The sequence below is a fragment of the Scomber japonicus genome, chromosome 5 (assembly GCF_027409825.1).
Source record: "Scomber japonicus isolate fScoJap1 chromosome 5, fScoJap1.pri, whole genome shotgun sequence".
Classification (NCBI taxonomy): Eukaryota; Metazoa; Chordata; class Actinopteri; order Scombriformes; family Scombridae; genus Scomber; species Scomber japonicus.
In genome coordinates this window covers 2,461,868-2,483,700 of record NC_070582.1, presented here as the reverse complement: position 1 = coordinate 2,483,700, position 21,833 = coordinate 2,461,868, and the positions used below count along the sequence as shown (strand labels likewise).

Sequence of the window (21,833 nt, the reverse complement as noted above, 5' to 3'; positions counted from 1 at the left end):
TCAAAAATACTGAATGTGTGACTCTAAAATAACAGAAGAGAAACAAGAAAAAAGGCATATTCAGGATGAAATGAGAGCTGACAGAAGAATGTGAATGAATGATGAGCTGTAAAAAAAAAAAAGTATAAAGACTGCTGAGAGAGAAGAAGTGAAGAGAATAAAGAAGCAGAAAGTTGGGAAGAAGGAAACAATAGAAGAAATACAGAAAGAAAGAAAGAAAGAAAGGTGGAAGACCGTGAAGGAAGATGGGGATTGAAAGGAAGATTAAAGTAACAGTAGCTCTATATGGAAACACATTTAAAGAAACATCATGAACGTTACCTGCTGCGAGTAACGATGAGAGTTTCTGTCTGGAAGTTTCTTTTCTTTCTCTTCTTCAGTTTTTTATTTAAATCTCATTTCTTCTTCCATTTGTTCAGACGGCTGTTTTAAGTAATAAATGTGTTTTTCTTTGACCTGCTGAACGTCAGTCGGCCATCTTTTCAGCTCTTCAAGTGTGTCTATTTCAACACGCAGCAGCAGCCGCCACACCTGCTGAACACACACACACACACACACACACACACACACACACACACACACACACACAGTCACCTACGTCGTCTGTGTTCAAACAGAGGTGGAGCCTTTGCTGCTAAAATACCAGTTATACAAATATCTGATGTGATCTACCAGAACCACCGCTACTGAAGCCTGAACACTGCTGCTGCTTCAGTATACTGCTTTAACCCTCCTGTTGTCCTAGAGTCAAGGAAGGAAAGGAGGAAGGAAGGAAGGAAGAAAAGGAGGGAGGAAGGAAGGAAGAAGGAAGGAAATGAGGGAAGGAAAGGGGGGGAAGGAAAGGGGAGAGGAGGGAAGAAGGAAGGAAAGGAGGAAGGAAGGCAGGCAGGAAGGAAGGAGGGAGGGAGGAAGAAGGAAGGAAGGAGGGAGGAAGGAAAGGAGGGAGGGAAGGAAGGAAGGAAGGAAGGAGGGAAGGAAGAAGGAAGGAAAGGAGTGGGAAAGAAAGAGAGAAGGAGGTAAGGAAGGAAAGGAGGGAGGGAGGAAGGAAAGAAGGAACAAGTCAAAACAGACAGGGTCAATTTGACCCGGGGGGGGGGCGACACAAGGGTTAAACTGCAGCCAATGGATTAAAAGAAATGTTCTGCATGATGTTTAAAATATTGTGCATCTACTTTTTATATGATATTACAGACACTAGGACAGGAGGGTCCACAGAGGGGGAAAAAAGCCTAATATATGCTCTGGATTGATTAATATATGCTCTATTTTTAATCATTTGAGCTATAGATGTAATAGTTTGCGCTGTAAAATGAATGGTTTGTGCTTCCAATTAATGTGTAATCTCAATTCAATAGATTGTGCTCTCCTTTTAGTGATTCCTTCTGGATTAAAGCTCTCAATTAGTAAGTTATGCTCTAAAATTAGTCATTTGTGCTCTTGGTTTAACCTTTAAACAGACAGGAGTGGAAAATGAGATCATTTGATGTTAGCAATTATGTCATTTGCAGTAAAACATTTCCACAAATATGTTTAATATATTGTGGGTTTTATGAGTATCTCCACCAGGATACCTTGCACCTATTAATATAATATATATTAATATAAAAATGGTCATCATGGTAAAAACAATGTAATGTTTATTTAATAAAGAGAAATGATATTCTTGCTTTCTCTGGTCATTAATAAAACACATACTGGTTTCTAAACTGATTTTTATTATTTCTATCAGCTTCAATTCTACCAATTCAAAACACATACTAATAAACAACCATTGAACAAGGTGTTAAAGAGTTTCTATCTCCTGGTGTACGTTGACAGTTTAAGGGTTAATGAGTCCAAGATCTAAACTAAACGTTTTAAATCCAAATGATGAACAGAGAGGTTGTATACAGTTTGAGGATGAACTCTCTTACTTCAAGAGGAATAATTAATGTTTGTTTTTTTCTTGGCGCATTCTGGCCTCCATACATGTGCTCCCCAAAACTGAGCAACGTGACTCAATAAATGGAGTTGTTCAGTCCTCTGCAGGACTTTTTAATTTTTTTACATGCTGTATTAATATTCAACTTTTATCATTTACTAAAGCTCTGGAGAAAGTGAACAGAGAAGGCAAGGAACAAAGTATTTTCCAGGTATCTGTAATTATTATTCTGACGACTTTTTACTTTTCCTCCCTACTCCATATATCAGGGTACTTCAACGGTTTCCAAGCCAAGGACCCCCAAACTGAGGGAGAGATGGAGCGATGACCCCCTACTTATTGTAGGCCTATAAAATTGTGTTTTACTGGTCCTGTAGCATAAATGTACCTTGTTATTGTGCATTCAATACTAAGATATTCACATCCCAACCTGCGATAAGTTATTTCAGGGAGGTCCGTTCCGGGTGGTGGTGGTGGTGGGGGGGGTTGTTCCTGTTACACTTGGTGTCGGTCCAGGTGGGGTGGGGGTGCTATCGGTCTAATAGGCGGCAACACAGAGCTATAAGGACGCTTTGCTCTCACACGCGCTGCATTGATAGTCACACAAACACGCAGTCACTCTCTAGTTCGCGCTCTTCCTTGCTCCAGGTTCCGGTAGATTGTGACTCATTTGCGGGAGTCAGGGAGCCGCTATCAATATGCGGGAGAGTTGGGATGTCTGTAATACACAGGTTCATATATTCATTGTTTTTATTTTAAACACGTGCAAGGTATACGGCTTCGTGATTGGCACAGCAGCGATAGGGGGCGGGTCCTCCTCGTTGGCGGGAACAGGTGTTGTGAATGAACCGGAGCCCAGATTGAAAGAGCTCCTGTGTGTCGCTGAGTGTGTGCACTGCTCACTGAAAGACGTCTTCTGCCTCCATTTATCTGTTCACTACAGTGTGTTGGATTCATGTTAATGTGTATTTAAAGATATTTCAGTTTGTGGAAAAAAGTGAGAGGGGGAATATAAACCAAATGTCTAATCAACCAAAACTTTCGCAACCCCCCCTGCAGTTCCTCCGTGAACCCCCTAGGGGTCGCGGACCCCCGTTTGAAGACCTCTGACTTGTATTGTCAAAACAGGCTCGTTACTTGTTTCAACCTCGGTGATTTTATAAAAAGAAGACATGACGTGTAAGTAGCTATGACTCAGTTTTCATCATTTACTAAAGCGCTGGAGAAAGTGACAGAAAAGTCAAGTAAGGTATTTTCCAGGTATCTGTAGGCGACTTTTTACTTTTCCTCCCTACATTTGAACACCAATATCTGGACTTCTACTCCTTAAATGGTCAAAACAGGCTCCTTACTTGTTTCAACCTCGGTGACTTTATAAAAAGAAGACATGAAAATAATAATCGTGTAAATAAGTATGACGGCGTATACCAACCATACCAACCATGTCGGTACTACTGACTATCGGTTCAAGTCAAATCAAACGATGCCAAATTTCGGTACATTCACGCGCATCATTCTGAAGCAATGTAGGAGCTGACTTAGTGTAATATTATCCCTTTAACACTAGACACGAGTTATTATAATCTTAATAATTCAGTTTAAATAAAATCTACAAACCTGTCAGCTCGTCACTTCTTCTGACCACACGGCGCTAAAATCTGTTTCTGAGTATTTAACCCTCAGACCGCCGCAGTGGTCAAACTGACCTCAGATCGCTTATTATCGCCTAAATGATTGAATCAGTACTTCTACTTTTTTTTTTAACACAAGTATCTGTACTTCTATTTATTTATTTATTTTAACATTAACACATATATAGAGGCTGAGCTTCAGATAATGTGTTATATAGAGGCTTCAGATAATGTGTTATATAGAGGCTGAGCTTCAGATAATGTGTTATATAGAGGCCGAGCTTCAGATAATGTGTTATATAGAGGCTGAGCTTCGGTGCCCCGTGTACTCACATTATACGGATATAGCCTACATAGTGCAACACTGGAGAACGACTCCACATGACACCAAAGTTGTCTGGGGGAGTAAATGATCGTATTTTATGCTAGAAGTAAGGTCCAGGTTGTAAAAACGGTAATTATCCTTTAAATACAACAACCATGGACCGTGGAAACATTACACAAGAGGTTTCCCTCCTGCTTAGATACTTTTTAAATAAATTAATTTAAAGAAAGAATTTAAAAAAAACTCATTACCTCTGTCATCATCTCTCTCTCTCTCTGATCCGCAGCTCAGTCCCAGTTTGCTCTACATTAAATATGAATAACACCTGCTAAAAAAAAAAAAAAAAAAGGCAATTTTAACAGTTTATTGAACCTATGATGAGTTTATTGTGGAGAACCATCAGCAGCTACAGTTTCCTGCTCGGATTATAACATCACATTCGCTCAATTGTTTCACACTGTAAAAAAAAAAAAAAAAATTACAAAGAAAAACAAAACCAAACTTCACCGTCTTCCTTTTTCTTTTTTTTTTAAACCTCAGTCATCCAGCCCCGATAATAATAATAATAATATGTATATCTCTACAGTATGTAAAATAAGTACAGAATATGTTTTTAATGGTTGGAATAAAGACTGCGGTGCGTTTAAGTGTTTAATTTATTTAGCGCCCAAAAAAAAAAAAAACCTCTTTTATTATTTTATTGAGAACATTTAAATAACATTAGAACTAAATGTGGTACAGTCTGCAGGAGGAAGAGGAGCAGGAGGAGGAAGAGGAGGAGGGGTGGATCGGTGGGTCGGATGAAGGTTGTTGTTTTTTTGTTTTTTGTTGTGTTGTTTTATTTTGTAGGAGTTTAACACGCAGCTTCCTTCCTGTTTCTCTGGGTTATGTACACTGAAGGTGCGTCAGCGGGCTCCGGAGGATCAGAAGTTGATGGCTTTGCCGAAGGAGGCGGCCAGGTTAGCTTCTCTGAAGGCCTCGGACACCGTCTGCAGGAGGAAGAGGAAGAGAGAGGAAGAGGAGGAGAAGGAGGAGGAAAAGAGGAGGAGGAGGAAGAGGAGGAGAAGTTGGTTTGGATTCTACTTTTAGTCTGGTTGTGTTTATTTTGCTGGTTTTCTGTTATTTCATATTTCAGGTTTCTGTGTGTGTGTCTGTGTCTGTGCGTCTGTGTGTGTCTCTCTCTCTCTGTGTGTGAGTGTGTTTGTGTGTGTGTATCTGTGTGTGTGTGTGTGTGTATCTCTCTGTGTATGTCTCTCTCTCTCTCTGTGTGTGTGTGTGTGTGTGTTTGTCTCTCTGTGTGTTTCTCTGTGTATGTGTGTGTGTATGTCTCTCTCTCTGTGTGTGTGTCTGTGTGTGTGTGTGTGTCTGTGTGTGTATCTCTCTCTCTCTGTGTGTGTGTGTGTGTGTGTGTGTGTGTGTCTCTCTCTCTCTCTCTCTGTGTGTGTGTGTGTGTGTGTGTGTGTGTCTCTCTCTCTGTGTGTGTGTCTGTGTGTGTATCTCTCTCTCTCTCTCTGTGTATGTGTGTGTGTGTGTGTGTGTGTGTCTCTCTCTCTCTGTGTATGTGTGTGTGTGTGTGTGTGTGTCTCTCTCTCTTTGTGCGTGTGTGCGTGTGTGTGAGCAGTACTTACAGGATGAGCGTGACAGACTCTGGCGATGTCCTCACAGGAAGCTCCGTACTCCATGGCCAGAGCAGCTTCATTGATCATCTCTCCTGCCCCCTGCAGGCCGACACACACACAGCAGCCGTTAGTCTGACGGCCTGAAACTCAACTATACTTCCTTCTTTCCTTTCCTCCCTTACTTCCTCCAGCCTTTCCTCCCTTACTTCCTCCAGCCTTTCCTCCCTTACTTCCTCCAGCCTTTCCTCCCTTCCTTCTCCCTTCCTCCCTCCCTCCTTTCCTTCCTTCTACCTCCCTTCCCTCCATCCTTCCTTCTTTCCTTTCCTCCCTTACTTCCTCCAGCCTTTCTTTCCTTCTTTCCTCACTCCTTTCCTTCCTCCCTTCTTTCCTCTGTCCTTCCTTCTTTCCTTCCTCCCGCCTTTCCTTCCTTCTTCCTCCCTTCCCTCCATCCTCCTTTCCTCTTTTCCTTTCTTTCTCCCTCCCTCCCTCCCTTCTTTCCTCCCTTCCTTTCTCCCTCCCTCCCTCCATCCATCCTTCCTTCCTCCCTCCTCTCCTTTCTTCTTCCTCCCTTCCCCTTTTCCTTTCTCCCTCCCTCCCTCCATCCTACCTTCCTTCCTCCCTTCTTTACTCTATCCTTCCTTCTTTCCTTTCCTCCTTCCTTCCTCCCTTCCCTCCATCCTCCCTTCCTCTTTTCCTTTCTCCCTCCCTCCCTCCTACCTTCTTTCCTTCCTTCCTCCTTCTTTTCCTTTCTCCCTCCCTCCCTCCTAACTTCCTTCCTCCCTTCTTTCCTCCATCCTTCCTTCTTTCCTTTCCTCCTTTCCTTCCTCCCTTCCTCCCTCCCTCCCTCCTGCTGTTCCAACAGTTTAGTAAAGTAACCCTTCTGATGAACTGCAGGAGAGTCTGAGTTGATTCCTCTCATGTCTGCTCAGTCTGCTGGTTTCTGGTATTCTTACCGATCCGAGGATGTGAGCTCCCATCATCCTGTCTGTCTCCTTGTGGCTGAGGATCTTCACCATGCCGTCGGTGTCTGCGTTGGTTTTAGCTCGGCTGTTGGCTGCGAAGGGGAATTTGCCGATTTTGTACGGGACGCCCTGAAGAAGAAGAAGAAGAAGAAGAGGAAGAAGAAGAAGAAGAAGAAAAGAAAGAGTCAGACTTAACACAGTGATTTCACTAAGTCTGATTAAACCATGACAGCTAACTATCAGTATGTGTTTATATGTAACAGGAACCAACAGGTGATTGACTCTCAGGCTTTTCTCAAGTAATTAATTAATCATTTACTCCATAAAACATAAAAACAGTGCAGAACAGTATCAGATTTCACTCAATTCACTAGAAAAAAAGACCAAAACTTACTGTTATATAGATTTTCTTTACATTTGAGAACCTAAAACTAATCATTGCAGTTCATTTTTTTAAAAGCTAAAACAGTAAACATGATAATCGATTGTTAAAATTGCTTCACATTCATTTAGCTGATAGTAGATATCAAACATGTGACGTATAAGAGCAGAAAATCTTCCAATCTGAGGCTGTTACTGGAGGACTTTTGGCATTATTGTTTGAAAAAATGACTTCAAATGAAAATTTATCGATTGTGAGAATAGTTGCTGATTAACCGATGAATCACGCTCCGGTGTATCACTCTCCTGTTGCTACGGTAACACTCCTCTCCTCCTCCTCCTCCTGTTGCTACGGTAACAGTCCTCTCACCTCCTCTTTGAGCTGCTCCTCTGTCTTGCCCACCCAGGCCACCTCGGGGTGCGTGTAGATGACGGAGGGAACGCAGTTGTAGTCGATGTGCACGGCTCCTCCGGCCATCCCCTCCACGCAGATGATGCCTTCGTCCTCGGCCTTGTGGGCCAACATCGGCCCGGCGACCACGTCACCGATGGCGAAGATACTGCAGGAGGAGAACGAGGAGGGAGAGACGTTTGAGTCTGACATGAAGAGATGACTTTATGACTAGATTATCAATCTGTACTGTAAATATTATTATTGACTAAGTTACTTTAACTATGTGATATATTAACTGTGATCAGATACTTGTAGTACACAGATTAACCACCAGGGGGCTTTATTTTAAACGCTGTCAGTGAGACACAATTAAGAAGCCTGGATATGTTTAACTTTTGCAGTATTTTTTTTATCATTCTTTGAAGTACTTTTTTCTTTGCAGTATTTTTATATTTTTTTGCACTACTTTTGTTTTTTTACAGTACTTGTGTTTTTTTTTGCAGTATTTTTGTCTTTCTTTGCAGTATTTTAATCCTTTTGCAGTATTTTTCTTTTTCTTTGCAGTATTTTTTATCTTTCTTTGCAGTATTTTTATATTTTTTTGCAGTATTTTTGTCTTTCTTTGCAGTATTTTTATCCTTTTGCAGTATTTCTATCTTTCTTTGCAGTATTTTTTATCATTCTTTGAAATACTTTTTTCTTTCTTTGCAGTATTTTTATCTTTCTTTGCAGTATTTTTTATCCTTTTGCAGTATTTTCCTCTTTCTTTGCAGTATTTTTGACTTTCTTTGCAGTATTTTTTTTAACTTACTTTAACTATGTGATATATTAACTATGATCAGATACTTGTAGTAAACAGATTAACCACCAGGGGGCTTTTATTTTAACACTAGGTCAGTGAGACACAATTAAGAGCCCTTAATAATTAAAAGAGGCCATTTTTTATCTTTCTTTGCAGTATTTTTATCCTTTTGCAGTATTTTTATCTTTCTTTGCAGTATTTTTATCCTTTTGCAGTATTTTTATCTTTCTTTGCAGTATTTTTATCCTTTTGCAGTCTCTCTCTCTCTCTCTCAGCAGTACCTGGGGACTTTGGTCTGGAAGCGGTTGTTAACGGGGATTCGGCCCCTGTTGTCCAGCTCGATGCCGACAGAGTCCAGACCGAGGTTCTGGGTGAAAGGTCGTCTACCGATGCAGACCAGCAGCACGTCACACGATAGAGTCTCGCTCTTCCCTCCGGCTGCTGCCTCCACACTGAAACACACACACACACACACACACACACACACACACACACACACACACACACACACACACACACACACAGAGTCATTACACACACACACACACACACACACACACACACACACACACACACACAAAGGAAGGGAGGAAAGGAGGGAGGAAGAAGGAAGGACAGGAGGGAGGAAGGGAGGGAGGGAGGAAGGAAGGACAGGAGGGAGGAAGGGAGGGAGGGAGGAAGGAAGGACAGGAGGGAGGAAGAAGGGAGGAAAGGAGGGAGGAAGAAGGGAGGAAAGGAGGGAGGAAGAAGGAAGGCCAGGAGAGAGGAAGGAAGGGAGGAAAGGAGGGAGGAAAAAGGGAGGAAGAAGGAAGGACAGGAGGGAGGAAGGAAGGGAGGAAAGGAGGGAGGAAGAAGGGAGGAAAGGAGGAAGGAAAGGATGGAGGAAGAAGGAAGGACAGGAGGGAGGGAGGAAGAAGGAAGGAAAGGAGGGAGGAAGGAAGGAAAGGAGGAAGGAGAGGAATGTAATGTCTTAACTTCTACATTTCCAGATATTTTAACACATTTTTAGACTTTTTTTAAGGGTCCCTTCGTTTGACTCACGCGACGTCGATCTTCCCGTCGGGCCTCCTGGTCGCTCCCATGACTTTGGTGCCGAGCTTGAACTTCATGCCCTGCTTCTGGAGGATGCGCTGGAAGTTCTTGGAGACCTCCATGTCGATGCCCATGCCGCCTACGTGACCGAGGAACTCCACCGCTGTGACTTTAGAGCCCAGACGCTGCCACACGGACCCCTGCAGGACAAACACAGCCGTGAGACTGACGGGACGGACAGGGAAGGAAGGAGGGAAGGAAGGAAGGAGGGAAGGAAGAAAAGACAGATGGAAGGAAGGAAGGAAGGACAGAAGGAGGGAAGGAAGGAAAGACAGATGGAAGGAAGGAAGGAAGGAGGGACAGAAGGAAGAAAGGAAGAGAAGACAGGAAGGACAGATGGAAGGAAGGAAGGGAGGGATGGAGGAAGGAAGGAGGGAGGGAGGGAAGAAGGAGGAGGGAAGGAAGGAAGGAAGGAAGGAAGGGAGGGAGGGAAGGAAGGAAGGAAGGAGGGAGGGAGGGAGGGAAGGAAGGAAGGAAGGAAGGAAGGAGGGAGGGAAGGAAGGAAGGACAAAAGAAAGAAAGAAAGAAAGAACAGATGGAAAGAAGGAGAGTGGGCCAGATTGGACTCCTCTGTGGGTCGGTTCTGAAGGAAGGAAGGAGGGAGAGAGGGAGGGAGAGAGGGAAGGAAGGAAGGAAGGAAAGAAAGAAGCAAGAGAAGACAGAAGCAGAAAAGGAGGGATGAGAGAATGGGACTGACCAGCTCCACGCCGATAACTCCGGCTCCGATGACGATCAGCTCCTCTGGGACTTTCTTCAGAGACAGCGCTCCGGTCGACGACACGATGGTTTCCTCGTCGATCTGCAACGAGAAACAGTCAACAAGGATTCAGCAAACAGTCGCAATCATCACTTTAAACTTCAGTCACTTTAATCACTTCAGGATGTAGTCGGTGTCAGTGGCTTCAGTTTTTTTGAAGAATGTGTGTAAGACGATGAAAACTTCAGAACTAGAAAATTCCAGCGAGATTTTGAGTGCCACGAGGCTGCTGCCGGGTTTATTATTTTTTCTTTATAAATGTACTTTATTCTCAATTTAACATCCCTGAAAATATTAAGCAGTAGTAGTAGTATTATGTACATTTTGTTCATCTTCTGTTGATAAATGTTGAATCTTTTTATATACCACGAATCATAACTATAATACAAACCAATACAAAACTATTAACACTATTTATTTTGTCCATTCAAATGAATTAGGCTCAGTTAACTGGCAAAACAGGAATTAGCCAACCAGAAAAAAGCAGCTCAGTTTCTGCCCAGCAACAGGTTGCTAAGGCCCTACGGTTGCTAAGGGCAGCTAAGGCCCTACGGTTGCTACGGCGATGTGATAATCTGCTTGGAAAAAATTCTCAAAATTCTGAAGAATTTGGCTTCTGACAAGGTTCCGAACAATTGCAAACTGTGAGAAAACCGTAACTCCTGTCCAAAAACTGAAAACACCGTGAGAGACACAGAAGCCGGCAGATTCTGACAGTGTTTATTTTATTCACATATTCCTTAAAATGAGCGAGTAAGCTCAGTGCGAACACAGAGTGAGATTCTTTTTTTTAAAAAAGACGATTACATTAGGGTTAATGGGGAGTGAGACAGGGATTGCTGCTGGTCTCGGCCCCCCCGTTTAAATTTTGTGCAGACCCCGCCTGTCAAAGTCACATTTTATGAATCCCAACACCTATGTCTACCTTTTGACCAAAAATTATTTGTCTCCTTTTTACAGTTTGGCCGTGAGCTCGAGTTAAAAATAAAAATGAAGTTTATTTTTTACTGCTTCTCACACTCTAGCTAACTGCTGCTTCCACTCTAACTGTGAAGAAAAAGTGATTTCCACTCCTCGTTTGACTGCTCATAGTTTGAAAAGTTTACATGTTATGTAAAAATAGTTTGGTGTTTTGGAAAGAGTTAGTGTTTTCCTCTGTTTTAAAGTTTGAATCACATTTCTACGTGCAAGTATGAGAGAGCTAGGTGACTCTGAAAAAAGCAAGTATGAGAGAGCTAGGTGACTCTGAAAAAAGGTGACATTTTGTTGGTTTTTCTAAAAATCCACATTCATTTCCAATGGAGGATTATGCCAACAGCAGCAGCCGTGGTACCTGGATGCCGGGGAACGGTGTGACTTCGGAGCCGGTGGCGATGAGGATGTTCTTGGTGTTGATGACTTGCTCGCTGCCGTCGGCCGCCACAGCCGTCACCTGGTTCTTACCGCTCACCTTCCCAAAACCGCTGACGTGGGTCACCTGGGGGGGGGGGCAGCGAGAGAGCACAGAGGGGTTAGATACTTCCTGTTCAGAGAGTCTGAAGAAGCATTTAACACACACAGAGACACACACAGATAGACACACATAGTGCTGGGCAGTTTGACCAAAAATGTATATCACAGTATTTTTCAAAATAAAAGCGGTTTCATGGTATATGACGGTATTTTTTTTTCATGCATAATCAGCTGTTCACAACATCTTCTACATCTTCTACTGGTTGAGAGAGGAGCTACTACTACTAGGGTTAGGGTTAGGATGGACTATTTTACTGTCATGATGAGTCAATATTAGTAATATCAGAGCTGCCAACACTTCCTGTTTCTCCCGTATTTTAGACCCATTTCCCGCCGCTCTCCCGTTTTGTCTTCCTGTCTAAGCTTTTCAAAATAAAACCTTTTGTTATTGTGCAGCTTCTCATTATTATTAACAAACAAAGTTGGGGCTTGTATTACGGGAGAAAATATGAAATGGGAGAGCAGCCAGAGATGGGTCTAAAATACGGGAGAAAATGGGAAAAACGGGAATATTGGCAGCTGTACAGTGATGCATGCTGGGAAGAGTGACGGAAATATGCATGCACGGCTTTTTGCAGGAAAAAAATCCCCCCGATTTTATTAGTTTTGAGATCGTCTGGCCCTAAAATCGCAATCACGATCAAATTCCGATTAATTGAGCAGCCCTAACACACACACACACACACACACACACACACACACACACACACACACACACACACACACACACACACACACACACACACACACACACACACACACACACACACACACACACACTGACTGACTTTGTTCTGTTTGAATAGATGTGCGATTCCTCCGGTCAGAGCTTTCACCGCTCCGCTCTTCTGAGCCATCATCTTCTCCAGGTTCAACGAGATGCCTGAAACTGAAACAGAGAATTTAACTCAGCACGTTTAAACCCAGCAGAGAGTTTATTATGAAGTTAAAACGCTGAGTCATTTGATGACTCCTGGAGAAGACTCACTCTCTCTCTCTCTCTCTCTCTCTCTCCCTCTCCCCCTCTCTCTCCCTCTCCCCCCCTTCCTCTTCTTCCCCCCCCTCTCCCTCCCTCCCTCTCCCCCTCCCCACCCTCCCTCCCTCTCCCTCCTCTCTATTCATTAACATCCATGTGATATCTCTCTCTCCCTCTCTGCGTCTCCCCCCCCCCTGTCCCCTCTCTCTCTCTCTCTCTCTCTCTCTCTCTCTCTCTCTCTCTCTCTCTCTCTCTCTCTCTCTCTCTCTCTCTCTCTCTCTCTCTCTCTCTCTCTCTCTCTCTCTCTCTCTCCCTCTCTCTCCCTCTCTCTCCCTCTCTCTCCCTCTCTCAGTTGGTCTTACTTTCGATGCCTCTGCTTTCGAAGTCCTTTCCATGAGCCAGGTGGTACAGGTAGGAGTTATTCAGCAGAGCCTGAAACACACAACAACATCATTAAACATTTTAACACTTTTAAGATGCACATCATATATTTCATGTTTTAGGACTGGACACTTCCAAATAATCACTCAATTTGCAGCACAAATATTAGACCTGTCTGTCCTCCCTTCCTTCTTTCCTTCTTCCCTCCCTCCTTCTTTCCTTCCCTCCTTCCTTCATCCCTCTTTCCTCCCCCCTAACCTTCCTTCTTTCCTCTGTCATTCTTTCCTTCCTTCCTCTTTTCCTTTCTCCTTGCTTCCTCCTACCTCCCTTTCTTTCTTTTCCTTCCTCCCTCCTTCTCTTTCTTTCCTCGCCCTACCTTCCTTCTTTTCCTTCCTCTCTTCCTTCTTTCTTCCTACCTCCCTTCCTTCCTCCTTTCCTCCCTCCCTCCCTCCTTTCCTTCCTTCTTCCTCCCTTCCTTCTTTCCTCCCTTCCTTCCTTCTTTCCTTCCTTCCATATTTCCTCCATCCTTCTTTACTTCCTCTTTTCCTTCCTTTCCTTCCTCCCTCCCTTCCTTCCTTGACTCGAGGACAACAGGAGTGTTAATATACTAAGTAAGAAAAGTAGTTTATAACCTTTGATGGGATGCAGCCGACGTTTAGACAAGTCCCGCCCAGTGTGATGTTCTTCTCAACACACACTGTCTGGAAATAAGAAGAAATGTATTAGAAACACAACATAATACAACAGATTCATCGATAATGAGCAGGTTAAAATGAAGGTTAAAAGGGTTCAAATGTGAAAATAAACGTATGAATAACAGCATCAAATTTCTGCTTTTAATCCATTTAGAGAGAATATATTAGAGGATTATGGTAAAAATGTCTAAGTGGTGTAACCATAAAAACTTTGTACCAAATAATTCTACTTGCTTAAAAACAGTAACTAGTCAATAAAACACCTTCCTTCCTTCCTTCCTTCCTTCCTAACACCATATCAACTAGTTTGGCATGATCTTACATCCTTCCTTCCTTCCTTCCTTCCTTCCTTCCTTCCTTCCTAACACCATATCAACTAGTGTGGCATGATCTTACATCCTTCCTTCCTTCCTTCCTTCCTTCCTTCCTTCCTACCTAACACCATATCAACTAGTTTGGCATGATCTTACATCCTTCCTTCCTTCCTTCCTTCCTTCCTTCCTTCCTACCTAACACCATATCAACTAGTTTGGCATGATCTTACATCCTTCCTTCCTTCCTTCCTTCCTTCCTACCTAACACCATATCAACTAGTTTGGCATAATCTTACATCCTTCCTTCCTTCCTTCCTTCCTTCCTACCTTTTCCACCATTTTTTTTATATTAAATAAAGCTAATGGAATACTATTGTTCTAAATATTACATTTCATCTGGTTACCATGGAGACCAGGAAACATTTACAGTCATTATTAGTATAAGTCCACTTAAATACACTGTAGGTGATCACATATGTAATATTTATCATTCTTTTGTGGTTACACCATTTGACATTTTCAGGAGCATTCAGTCTTACTTTTGGTAAAAAATGGTTTAAATATCATTTCAAATGATATAAAACCAACAAAGATACTAAATGTACATTTTAACAAACCTGAAGCTGCTTTTATAACTAGTTTAACTGATTTTTGAATTGCTCATCTTACCAACTCTTATTTATCACTGACCTAATTTAAATGTTTCTCCTCCTACAATAGAAACTCTGCAGTGAACGAGGAGAGTAGATGTTTCCATCCAAATATATTAAGCAACAGTTAATCAAACTTCCCTGATGTAAAAATAAAAATATGCATTTAAAAACATCAAGGTATGTATCGAACCGTGGGTCAAACATTGTGATAATAGTGAGTTTGGTGTATCGTTACAGCCCGAGTAATCTCATAAAATCATGTATTCCATCAGTATACAAGTATGCCAGTGCAATTTAGACAAGTCCAATGAATTCATTGACCCAGAAAACATTGTGTTAGACACCAAAATTACTTGGCTAGGTCAAGAAATGAAGGAGTTAGGATATTTTAACGACTTCCCGCCCATCTTGGACGCCATCTTGAAAATTACACCTTTCCAGTGGTCAAACTTTGGTAAACTTTTAGTATGTTACTAAGGACACCCAATACTACAAGAAATAGCTGAGAAACCTTTTGTTAGAATATGCAGCTGCCTAATTTCTATCTTTTAGATTATAGATTATAGATTGTCTTTCTGGTTTCTGGTTTCTGGCTCTGCTTTCTCGTCCTACAGGTAATCTGGGCCTGTAGACGTCCGGATGACGGATTCCAGTCCCGGACCATCTGGCTCCATTGTTGATTCTCATTGTGCCTCTCTCCTCTATCCTTCCTCTCTCTCCTCTCCTTCCTCTCCCTTCTCTCTCTCCTCTATCCTCCCTCTCTCTCCTCTATCCTTCCTCTCTCTCCTCTCCTTCCTCTCTCTCCTCTATCCTTTCTCTCTCTCCTCTCCTTCCTCTCTCTCCTCTCTACTCCAACCGGTCCAGGCAGATGTTCTCCCACTCTGAGTCTGGTTCTGAGGGTTCTTCCTGTTAAAAGGGAGTTTTTTCTCTCCACTGTGTCTCATGTGGGAATGTTGGGTCTCTTTAAAGTTAAAACCTGAAGAGTTTGGTTTAGAACCTGCTCTATGTGTAAAGTGCCTTGAGATAACTCTGTTGTGATTTGGCGCTTTACAAGTAAAGATTGATTGATTGTATTATAATTGCATTTTAGGGTCGTTTTATTTAGTTTTTAATTTTATTGGTGTATACGTTTGGTTTTTTCTACCTCACTATTGTTGAGCTGCTGTAGCGATGAATGTTCCCCACTGTGGGATCAATACATGTATCTTATCTTATCTTAGAGCAGATGAACAGAACCATCAGCTTACCTTGAAGCCGAGCTGTGCGGCTTTGATGGCAGCGACGTAGCCGCCTGGACCCGAACCCACCACTGTGACGTCTGCATCGACTGCAGAGAGGAAACACAGACGTTAACCACCAGTTTATAACAACGGCTCAGAGCTCAGAGATAAGATGTGAAAATGCTCCTAGTGACACTTCAATAATCAGCTGTCAGCTACTTTAACAATCTGGAAAATCATCTATTAACGGAGTAATAGTTGCAGCTGTAGTTCAAACACAAGAGAAGACTGATGAGTAGCCATGGGCCGGTTACCGGTTTCAAGCTATACCACGGTATGAAAAAGTCACGGTTTCAAAACCACTCAAATTTACCGTCATACCGATACAGTCTATGGATATGAGCGGGTTTTTTTTAATGTGACGTCTGGTCAGAGAGAAAGTGGAGGCTCCTTAGGTCGTGTGCAGCTGCAGCGTAAAGTCCACAGACTGTATAAAAGAAATGGACGTAACATCCGTGACGTCACCCATTGGTTTGTGGACTGCTGCTCGGAAGCCAATAGTTTCTAATCTAGGCAGCGCCATCTTGAACATTTCAGGTGCATGCTGGGAAAAATAAAAACACAGATTCTACTTATATGGCCATGACTGTAGCCTCAACACATGGGGCAGGTGCTCTACCCACTGAGCTATACTCACCCCCCGTTTATTTGCATTTTGTGTTAAACATAATAAAAATAATTCATTTATGTCGTGACTTGAGTTGCAGGTTTAGCCTCAGTTAAAGGACTGCCATGAAGGTTATCATAAAGTCAGAACCTCATATCGGCCCCTAACCCCTGACCCCTGACCTCTAACCCCTAATCCTGCTGATGAATGTAATAAATAGTCATAAATCACTCTGCAGAGGTTTTACTGAGAGCTTCAGTATCACACGATCTGACTGAAGTTCATCACAGAGCAGAGAACAGGCCGTTAATACAGACAGGTGATAAGCTCTGTACAGTGAGGGTTGGGGTGAGGTGTGTGTGTGTGTGTGTGTGTGTGTGTGTGTGTGTGTGTGTGTGTGTGTGTGTGGGGGGTGGGGGGGGGGGCAGGTATCTTACTTGCTGCTTTGTCAGCGTAGGTCCTGACAGACACGGCTGTAGCTCCGTGCAGTTTGCAGGGCAGGTGGTGGCTCCGCTGGGAGGAGAAATAAACAGTATGAGAAATAAAGCTTTAAATAAACAGTTAAACACAATCAGTCAGGTTTCCTTCCTTCCTTCCTCCCTTCCTTCTTCCTCCCTTCCTTCCTTCCTTGACTCGAGGACAACAGGTGTGTTAAACCATCAGTCAGGTTTCCTCCCTCCCTCCCTCCCTTCCTTCCTTCCTTCCTTCCTTCCTTCCTTCCTTCCATCCTTCCTTCTTCCCTTCCTTCCATCCATCCTTCCTTCTTCCCTTCCTCCCATCCTTCCTCCCTTCCTTCCTTCCTTCTTCCCTTCTTCCCTCCCTCCCATCCTTCCTTGACTCGAGGACAACAGGAGGGTTAAACCATCAGTCAGGTTTTCCTCTCTGTAATCATGTAACCCTAACCCTCCTGTTCTTCCCTCCTGAATATTAAAACCTTTATGTAGTAGTAGTACTTTATGGACTGGTAGTAGTAGTAGTAGTAGTAGTACTTTATGTAGTAGTAGTAGTACTTTATGGACTAGTAGTAGTAGTAGTAGTACTTTTAGTAGTATTTGTAGTCTTTTTAGCATCAGATTCCCTCTTAGTGTTTCCTGTTGAGCTATATATAGTATATACTATATATGGTATTTATAGTATATCTATGTTTCTCTGTGGTGGAAGTATAGGAACAAAAAGACTTTGCTACTAAAAACACTGTAACACTGAAACATAGAAGATGAAGATTTAACTCATTCAGACGCTGAACCTTCATATTAGCTTCAGATTAACGTTATAATAAGCTAAAGTTTAATCTCTGTGGAGGAAAACTTTGGGTCAAACTGTCCTGATAAAGTTTGTGTAAAATCTGAATGAAATGAAGCAGAAATGAGTCATGTGACCGGCTGAATAATTAAAATGAGAAGCTCGTTAAGCTCGTTAAGCTGCTAACCCTCTGACATCATCAGCATGGACTCTGATGACCTCTGACATCATCAGCATGGACTCTGATGACCTCTGACATCATCAGCATGAACTCTGATGACCTCTGACATCATCAACATGAACTCTGATGACCTCCGGTCCAGCATGACGAGGCATTACTCTTTAGTGCTGACAGTGGTAAATAAGACCTGTCCAGTATGTTCTGGTATTTCATTTAAAAGCCATATAAACTGACATTGGAGTCAGAACTCATTATAAACGCTGAATCAGGGGTGTCAAACATGCGGTCCGTGGGCCAGAACCGGCCCGCTGAGGGGTGCAATCCGGCCCACTTTCCTTCCTGTGTTCTTTTCCTTCCGTCCATCTGTCCTTCCTACCTTCCTATTTTCCTTTCTTTGTTCCTTCGTCCCTTCTTTCCTCTGTCGTTCCTTTCTTCTTTCCTATGTCCTTCTTTCCTTCCATCCTCCCTCTCTCCCTCCTACCTTCTTTCCTCCCTCCCTCCCTCCTACCTTCCTTCCTTCCTTACTTACTTCTTTCCTCCATCCTTCCTTATTTCCTTTCCTCCCTTTCTTCCTTCCTCTCTCCCTTCCTTGACTCGAACACAACAGGAGGGTTAAGTGCTAGTTTTAGCACTCGTTTGTTTATTTATTGTATATTTAAGGGTTTCTGTTTGTTGTAGACGCACATTAAACATCTTATTGCTTCTGTTCTGCTGTTGTAAGTGAATTTTCCCCGTTGTGGGATTAATAAAGTAAAGTTAATAAAGTACAATCTAATCTAATCTTAAAGCAGCATTGGTGTTTTTTACTTTTAACCCTTCTGTTGTCCAGGTCAAGGAAGGAAGGAAGGAAAGGAGGGAGGAAGGGAGGAAAGGAAAGGAGGGAGGAAAGGAGGGAGGGAGGGAGGAAGAAGGAAGGAAAGGAGGGAGGAAGGGAGGAAGGAAAGAATGAAGGAAAGGAGGAAAGAAGGAAGGAAGGAAGGAGGAAGGGAGGAAAGGAAAGGAAAGAATGAAGGAAAGGAGGGAGGAAGGAAGGAGGGAGGAAGGAAGAAGGGAGGAAAAGGTAGGAAAGAATTCCTCTTACTGAGACACATGACCAGGTTTATAATACCAAAGGTTAAGTTATTGTAAGGAATTCATTTTAAATGATAGCTTTTAATTTTTTATTATACAAATATAATTTATTTTACAGCAGAGACTCTTCCTGTCTTAATAATCACTACAGAAATATACAATACAACTACATAAATATTAAAATAAGTCCCTTTAAAAAAATATTATTATTCATTATTATTATTATTATTAGTTTATAATCATGATTTATATTATTAATTCCCTCCAATTCCAAGTTAACCCTTTATAGGACACTCATTGAAAGGAAGGGAGGAAGGAAGGAAGGAAGGAAGGAAGGAAGGATGGAAGTAAGGAAGGATGGAAGGAAGGGAAGGAAGGAGGGAGAAAGGGAAGGAAGGAAGGACGGAGGAAAGAAGGAAGGTAGGGGGGAGGAAAGAAAGAGAGAAGGAGGGAGAGAAGGAGGGTGGGAGGAAGGAAAGAAGGAAGTAAGGAAAGGAAGGAAGGAAGGACGGAGGAAATAAGGAACGAGGGAGGGAGAAAGGAAAAGAGGAAGGGAAGAAAGAAGGCAGGAAGGAAGGAAAGAAGGAAGGAAGGAAGGAAGGAAGGAAGGAAGGAAGGAAGGATGGAAAGAAGGAAGGATATTTTGGGATATTTACAGAAGTTACCAAATATAATTATTTGCCCAATAAAGGGTTACACACTTATCTATTTATTTTCTCTACTCTTGATGTTTTCTAGCAGCGTAAAGTCTGAATAACTTTAATAATGTTTCACTTAGTTTTGTTTTTATTGTCTTTATTTTAATTATTCATTGTTGTTCTTGTAGTAGTAGCACTTTATGGACTTTATGGATTTATAGGTCAGATCTTTCCACTTGCTTTCTGCTTCTTCTCTTTATCTTAACCCTTTATTGGGCAAATAATTATATTTGGTAACTTCTGTAAATATCCCAAAATATCCTTCCTTCCTTCCTTCTTTCCTTTCCTTCCTCCCTGCCTTCTTTCTTCCCTTCCTCTTTTCCTTTCTCCCTCCCTCGTTCCTTATTTCCTCCGTCCTTCCTTCCTTTCCTTCCTTCCATCTGTCCTTTCTCCCTCCCTCCTTCTCTCCTCCCTTCCTTCTTTCCTTCTCTTTCTTTCCTCCCCCCACCTTCCTTCCTTCCTTCTTTCCTTTCCTTCCTCCCTGCCTTCTTTCTTCCCTTCCTCTTTTCCTTTCTCCCTCCCTCGTTCCTTATTTCCTCCGTCCTTCCTTCCTTTCCTTCCTTCCATCTGTCCTTTCTCCCTCCCTCCCTCCCTCTCTCCTCCCTTCCTTCTTTCCTTCCTCTGTCCTTCCTTTCCTTCCTTCCATCTGTTCTTCCTCCCTCCCTCCTTCTCTCCTCCCTTCCTTCTTTCCTTCCTCCATCACCCTTTCTTCTTCCTTCCTTCCTTCTTTCTTCCCTCCCTCCCTCCTTCTCTCCTCCCTTCCTTCTTTCCTTCCTCCATCCCCCTTTCTTCTTCCTTCCTTCCTTCTTTCTTCCCTTCCTCCCTCCCTCCTTCTCTCTTTCTTTCCTCCCCCCACCTTCCTTCCTTCCTTCTTTCCTCCATCCTTCATTCCCTTCCTTCCTTCCTTTCAATGAGTGTCCTATAAAGGGTTAATCTGGTCAGTCACCTCGTGCACCTGCTGTATAATACTAATCATTTCAATTGTGTTCAATATTTATATAATATACATATTTATTTATTTCACTTTAATCTGTGCAATAAGAATATCACCTCTGATATATCACCACTCAATACCAATATTACTCTATACTATTAATAATGTCACCATAATTTATATAACATATTTTTACTATTATTGTTCTTTATTATTTATTATATCATATCTTGCTGCTGTAATAATGTAAATTTCCCCATTGTGGCACTAATAAAGGAATATCTTATCTTATAACTTACAAGTACACTTATTTTCTTATTTAATGTGAATTGTACTAAATGTTATAACATATTAAATCTATATTAAGTTATGTATTTTTGCTTCTATAACAACATTAACTCTAAAAAGCATGTTATCTGAAGGGAGTCTGGTGTTATCTCTGCTGCTAATCAGCTGTTTAACACCAAGGTTGAGTTTCTTTGCTGTTTGTTCATTTATTGCTCAATAAATTATTACTTTTTCAGGTTGTAGCTTTTAACTTTATTACACAGATGTCATGTTTTATAATATTTAATAGCAGAGACTAACTCTAGGAAACACTATATGACAACTAAACAAGTCGTGTTTTTATATTAAAATTAACCTTTTTTGAAATTGCATTCACGCCGAATTAACAATAGTGATTTTATACAGTGAGATAAAACATAAAATCCATAATAAGATATATATTTATTCTTCTATAACAACATTAACTTTAAAAAGCATGTTATCTGAAGGGAGTCTGGTGTTATCTCTGCTGCTAATCAGCTGTTTAACACCAAGGTTGAGTTACTTTGCTGTTTGTTCATTTATTGCTCAATAAATTATTACATTACATTATCATCAGGTTGTAGCTTTTAACCTTATTGTCATGTTTTATATTATTTAATAGCAGAGACTAACTCAAGGAAACACTATATGACAACTGTACAGGTCGTGTTTTTATATTAAAATTAGTCCTTTTTAAAAATTGCATTCACGCCGAATTAACAATAGCGATGTTATACAGTGAGATAATACATTAAATCCATAATAAGCTATATATTTATTCTTCTGTAACAACATTAAATCTAAAAAGCATGTTTTCTGAAGGGAGTCTGGTGCTAGCTGTGCTGTTAGCGGCTAACAAGGCCCGGCCTGCAGCTCTGATTAAAAACAGATTTATACAGATTAATAAAGATCCACAGAGAGAAGCAGACTTGTCCTAAAGCTAGTCCTCATAGCTGCTGCCGGTCGGTGAGTGGTTTTAAAAGGCTTACCGTGGCCAGAGAGCGATATAACTGCGTCCAGCTCTGCATGATGTCTCCTCTCAGCAGTAACCTACCAAGCCAAGGACTCCTCTCACTGCGCATGCGCACTAACGCCA

At 42.0% G+C, this 21,833-nt stretch overlaps 1 protein-coding gene across 1 annotated transcript; it reads right to left on the bottom strand.

Annotated features, from left to right (window-relative positions):
* Positions 1 to 4,519: 4,519 nt before the first annotated feature.
* Positions 4,520 to 21,806, bottom strand: dldh (dihydrolipoamide dehydrogenase). The gene is made up of 14 exons (XM_053319598.1): positions 21,727 to 21,806; positions 16,740 to 16,815; positions 15,663 to 15,742; positions 13,386 to 13,454; positions 12,735 to 12,804; positions 12,185 to 12,285; positions 11,218 to 11,361; positions 9,825 to 9,926; positions 9,077 to 9,267; positions 8,317 to 8,487; positions 7,210 to 7,399; positions 6,450 to 6,587; positions 5,506 to 5,595; positions 4,520 to 4,866 (listed from the first exon to the last, which is right to left on the bottom strand). The coding sequence occupies exons 1-14, from the start codon at positions 21,763 to 21,765 to the stop codon at positions 4,801 to 4,803; spliced, it is 1,527 nt and encodes a 508-aa protein (XP_053175573.1). The 5' UTR covers positions 21,766 to 21,806; the 3' UTR covers positions 4,520 to 4,800.
* Positions 21,807 to 21,833: the final 27 nt, after the last annotated feature.

What these genes read in the sequence shown, in the direction of transcription:
- dldh (XM_053319598.1), bottom strand. Translation starts at nt 21,765, where the DNA reads ATGCAGAGCTGGACGCAGTTATATCGCTCTCTGGCCACG. An exon ending in CTACGCTGACAAAGCAGCAA is followed by an intron (nt 15,743 to 16,739) that starts GTAAGATACCTG and finishes TCCTCTCTGCAG; the next exon opens with TCGATGCAGACGTCACAGTG. An exon ending in GAGCTCACATCCTCGGATCG is followed by an intron (nt 5,596 to 6,449) that starts GTAAGAATACCA and finishes GTCGGCCTGCAG; the next exon opens with GGGGCAGGAGAGATGATCAA.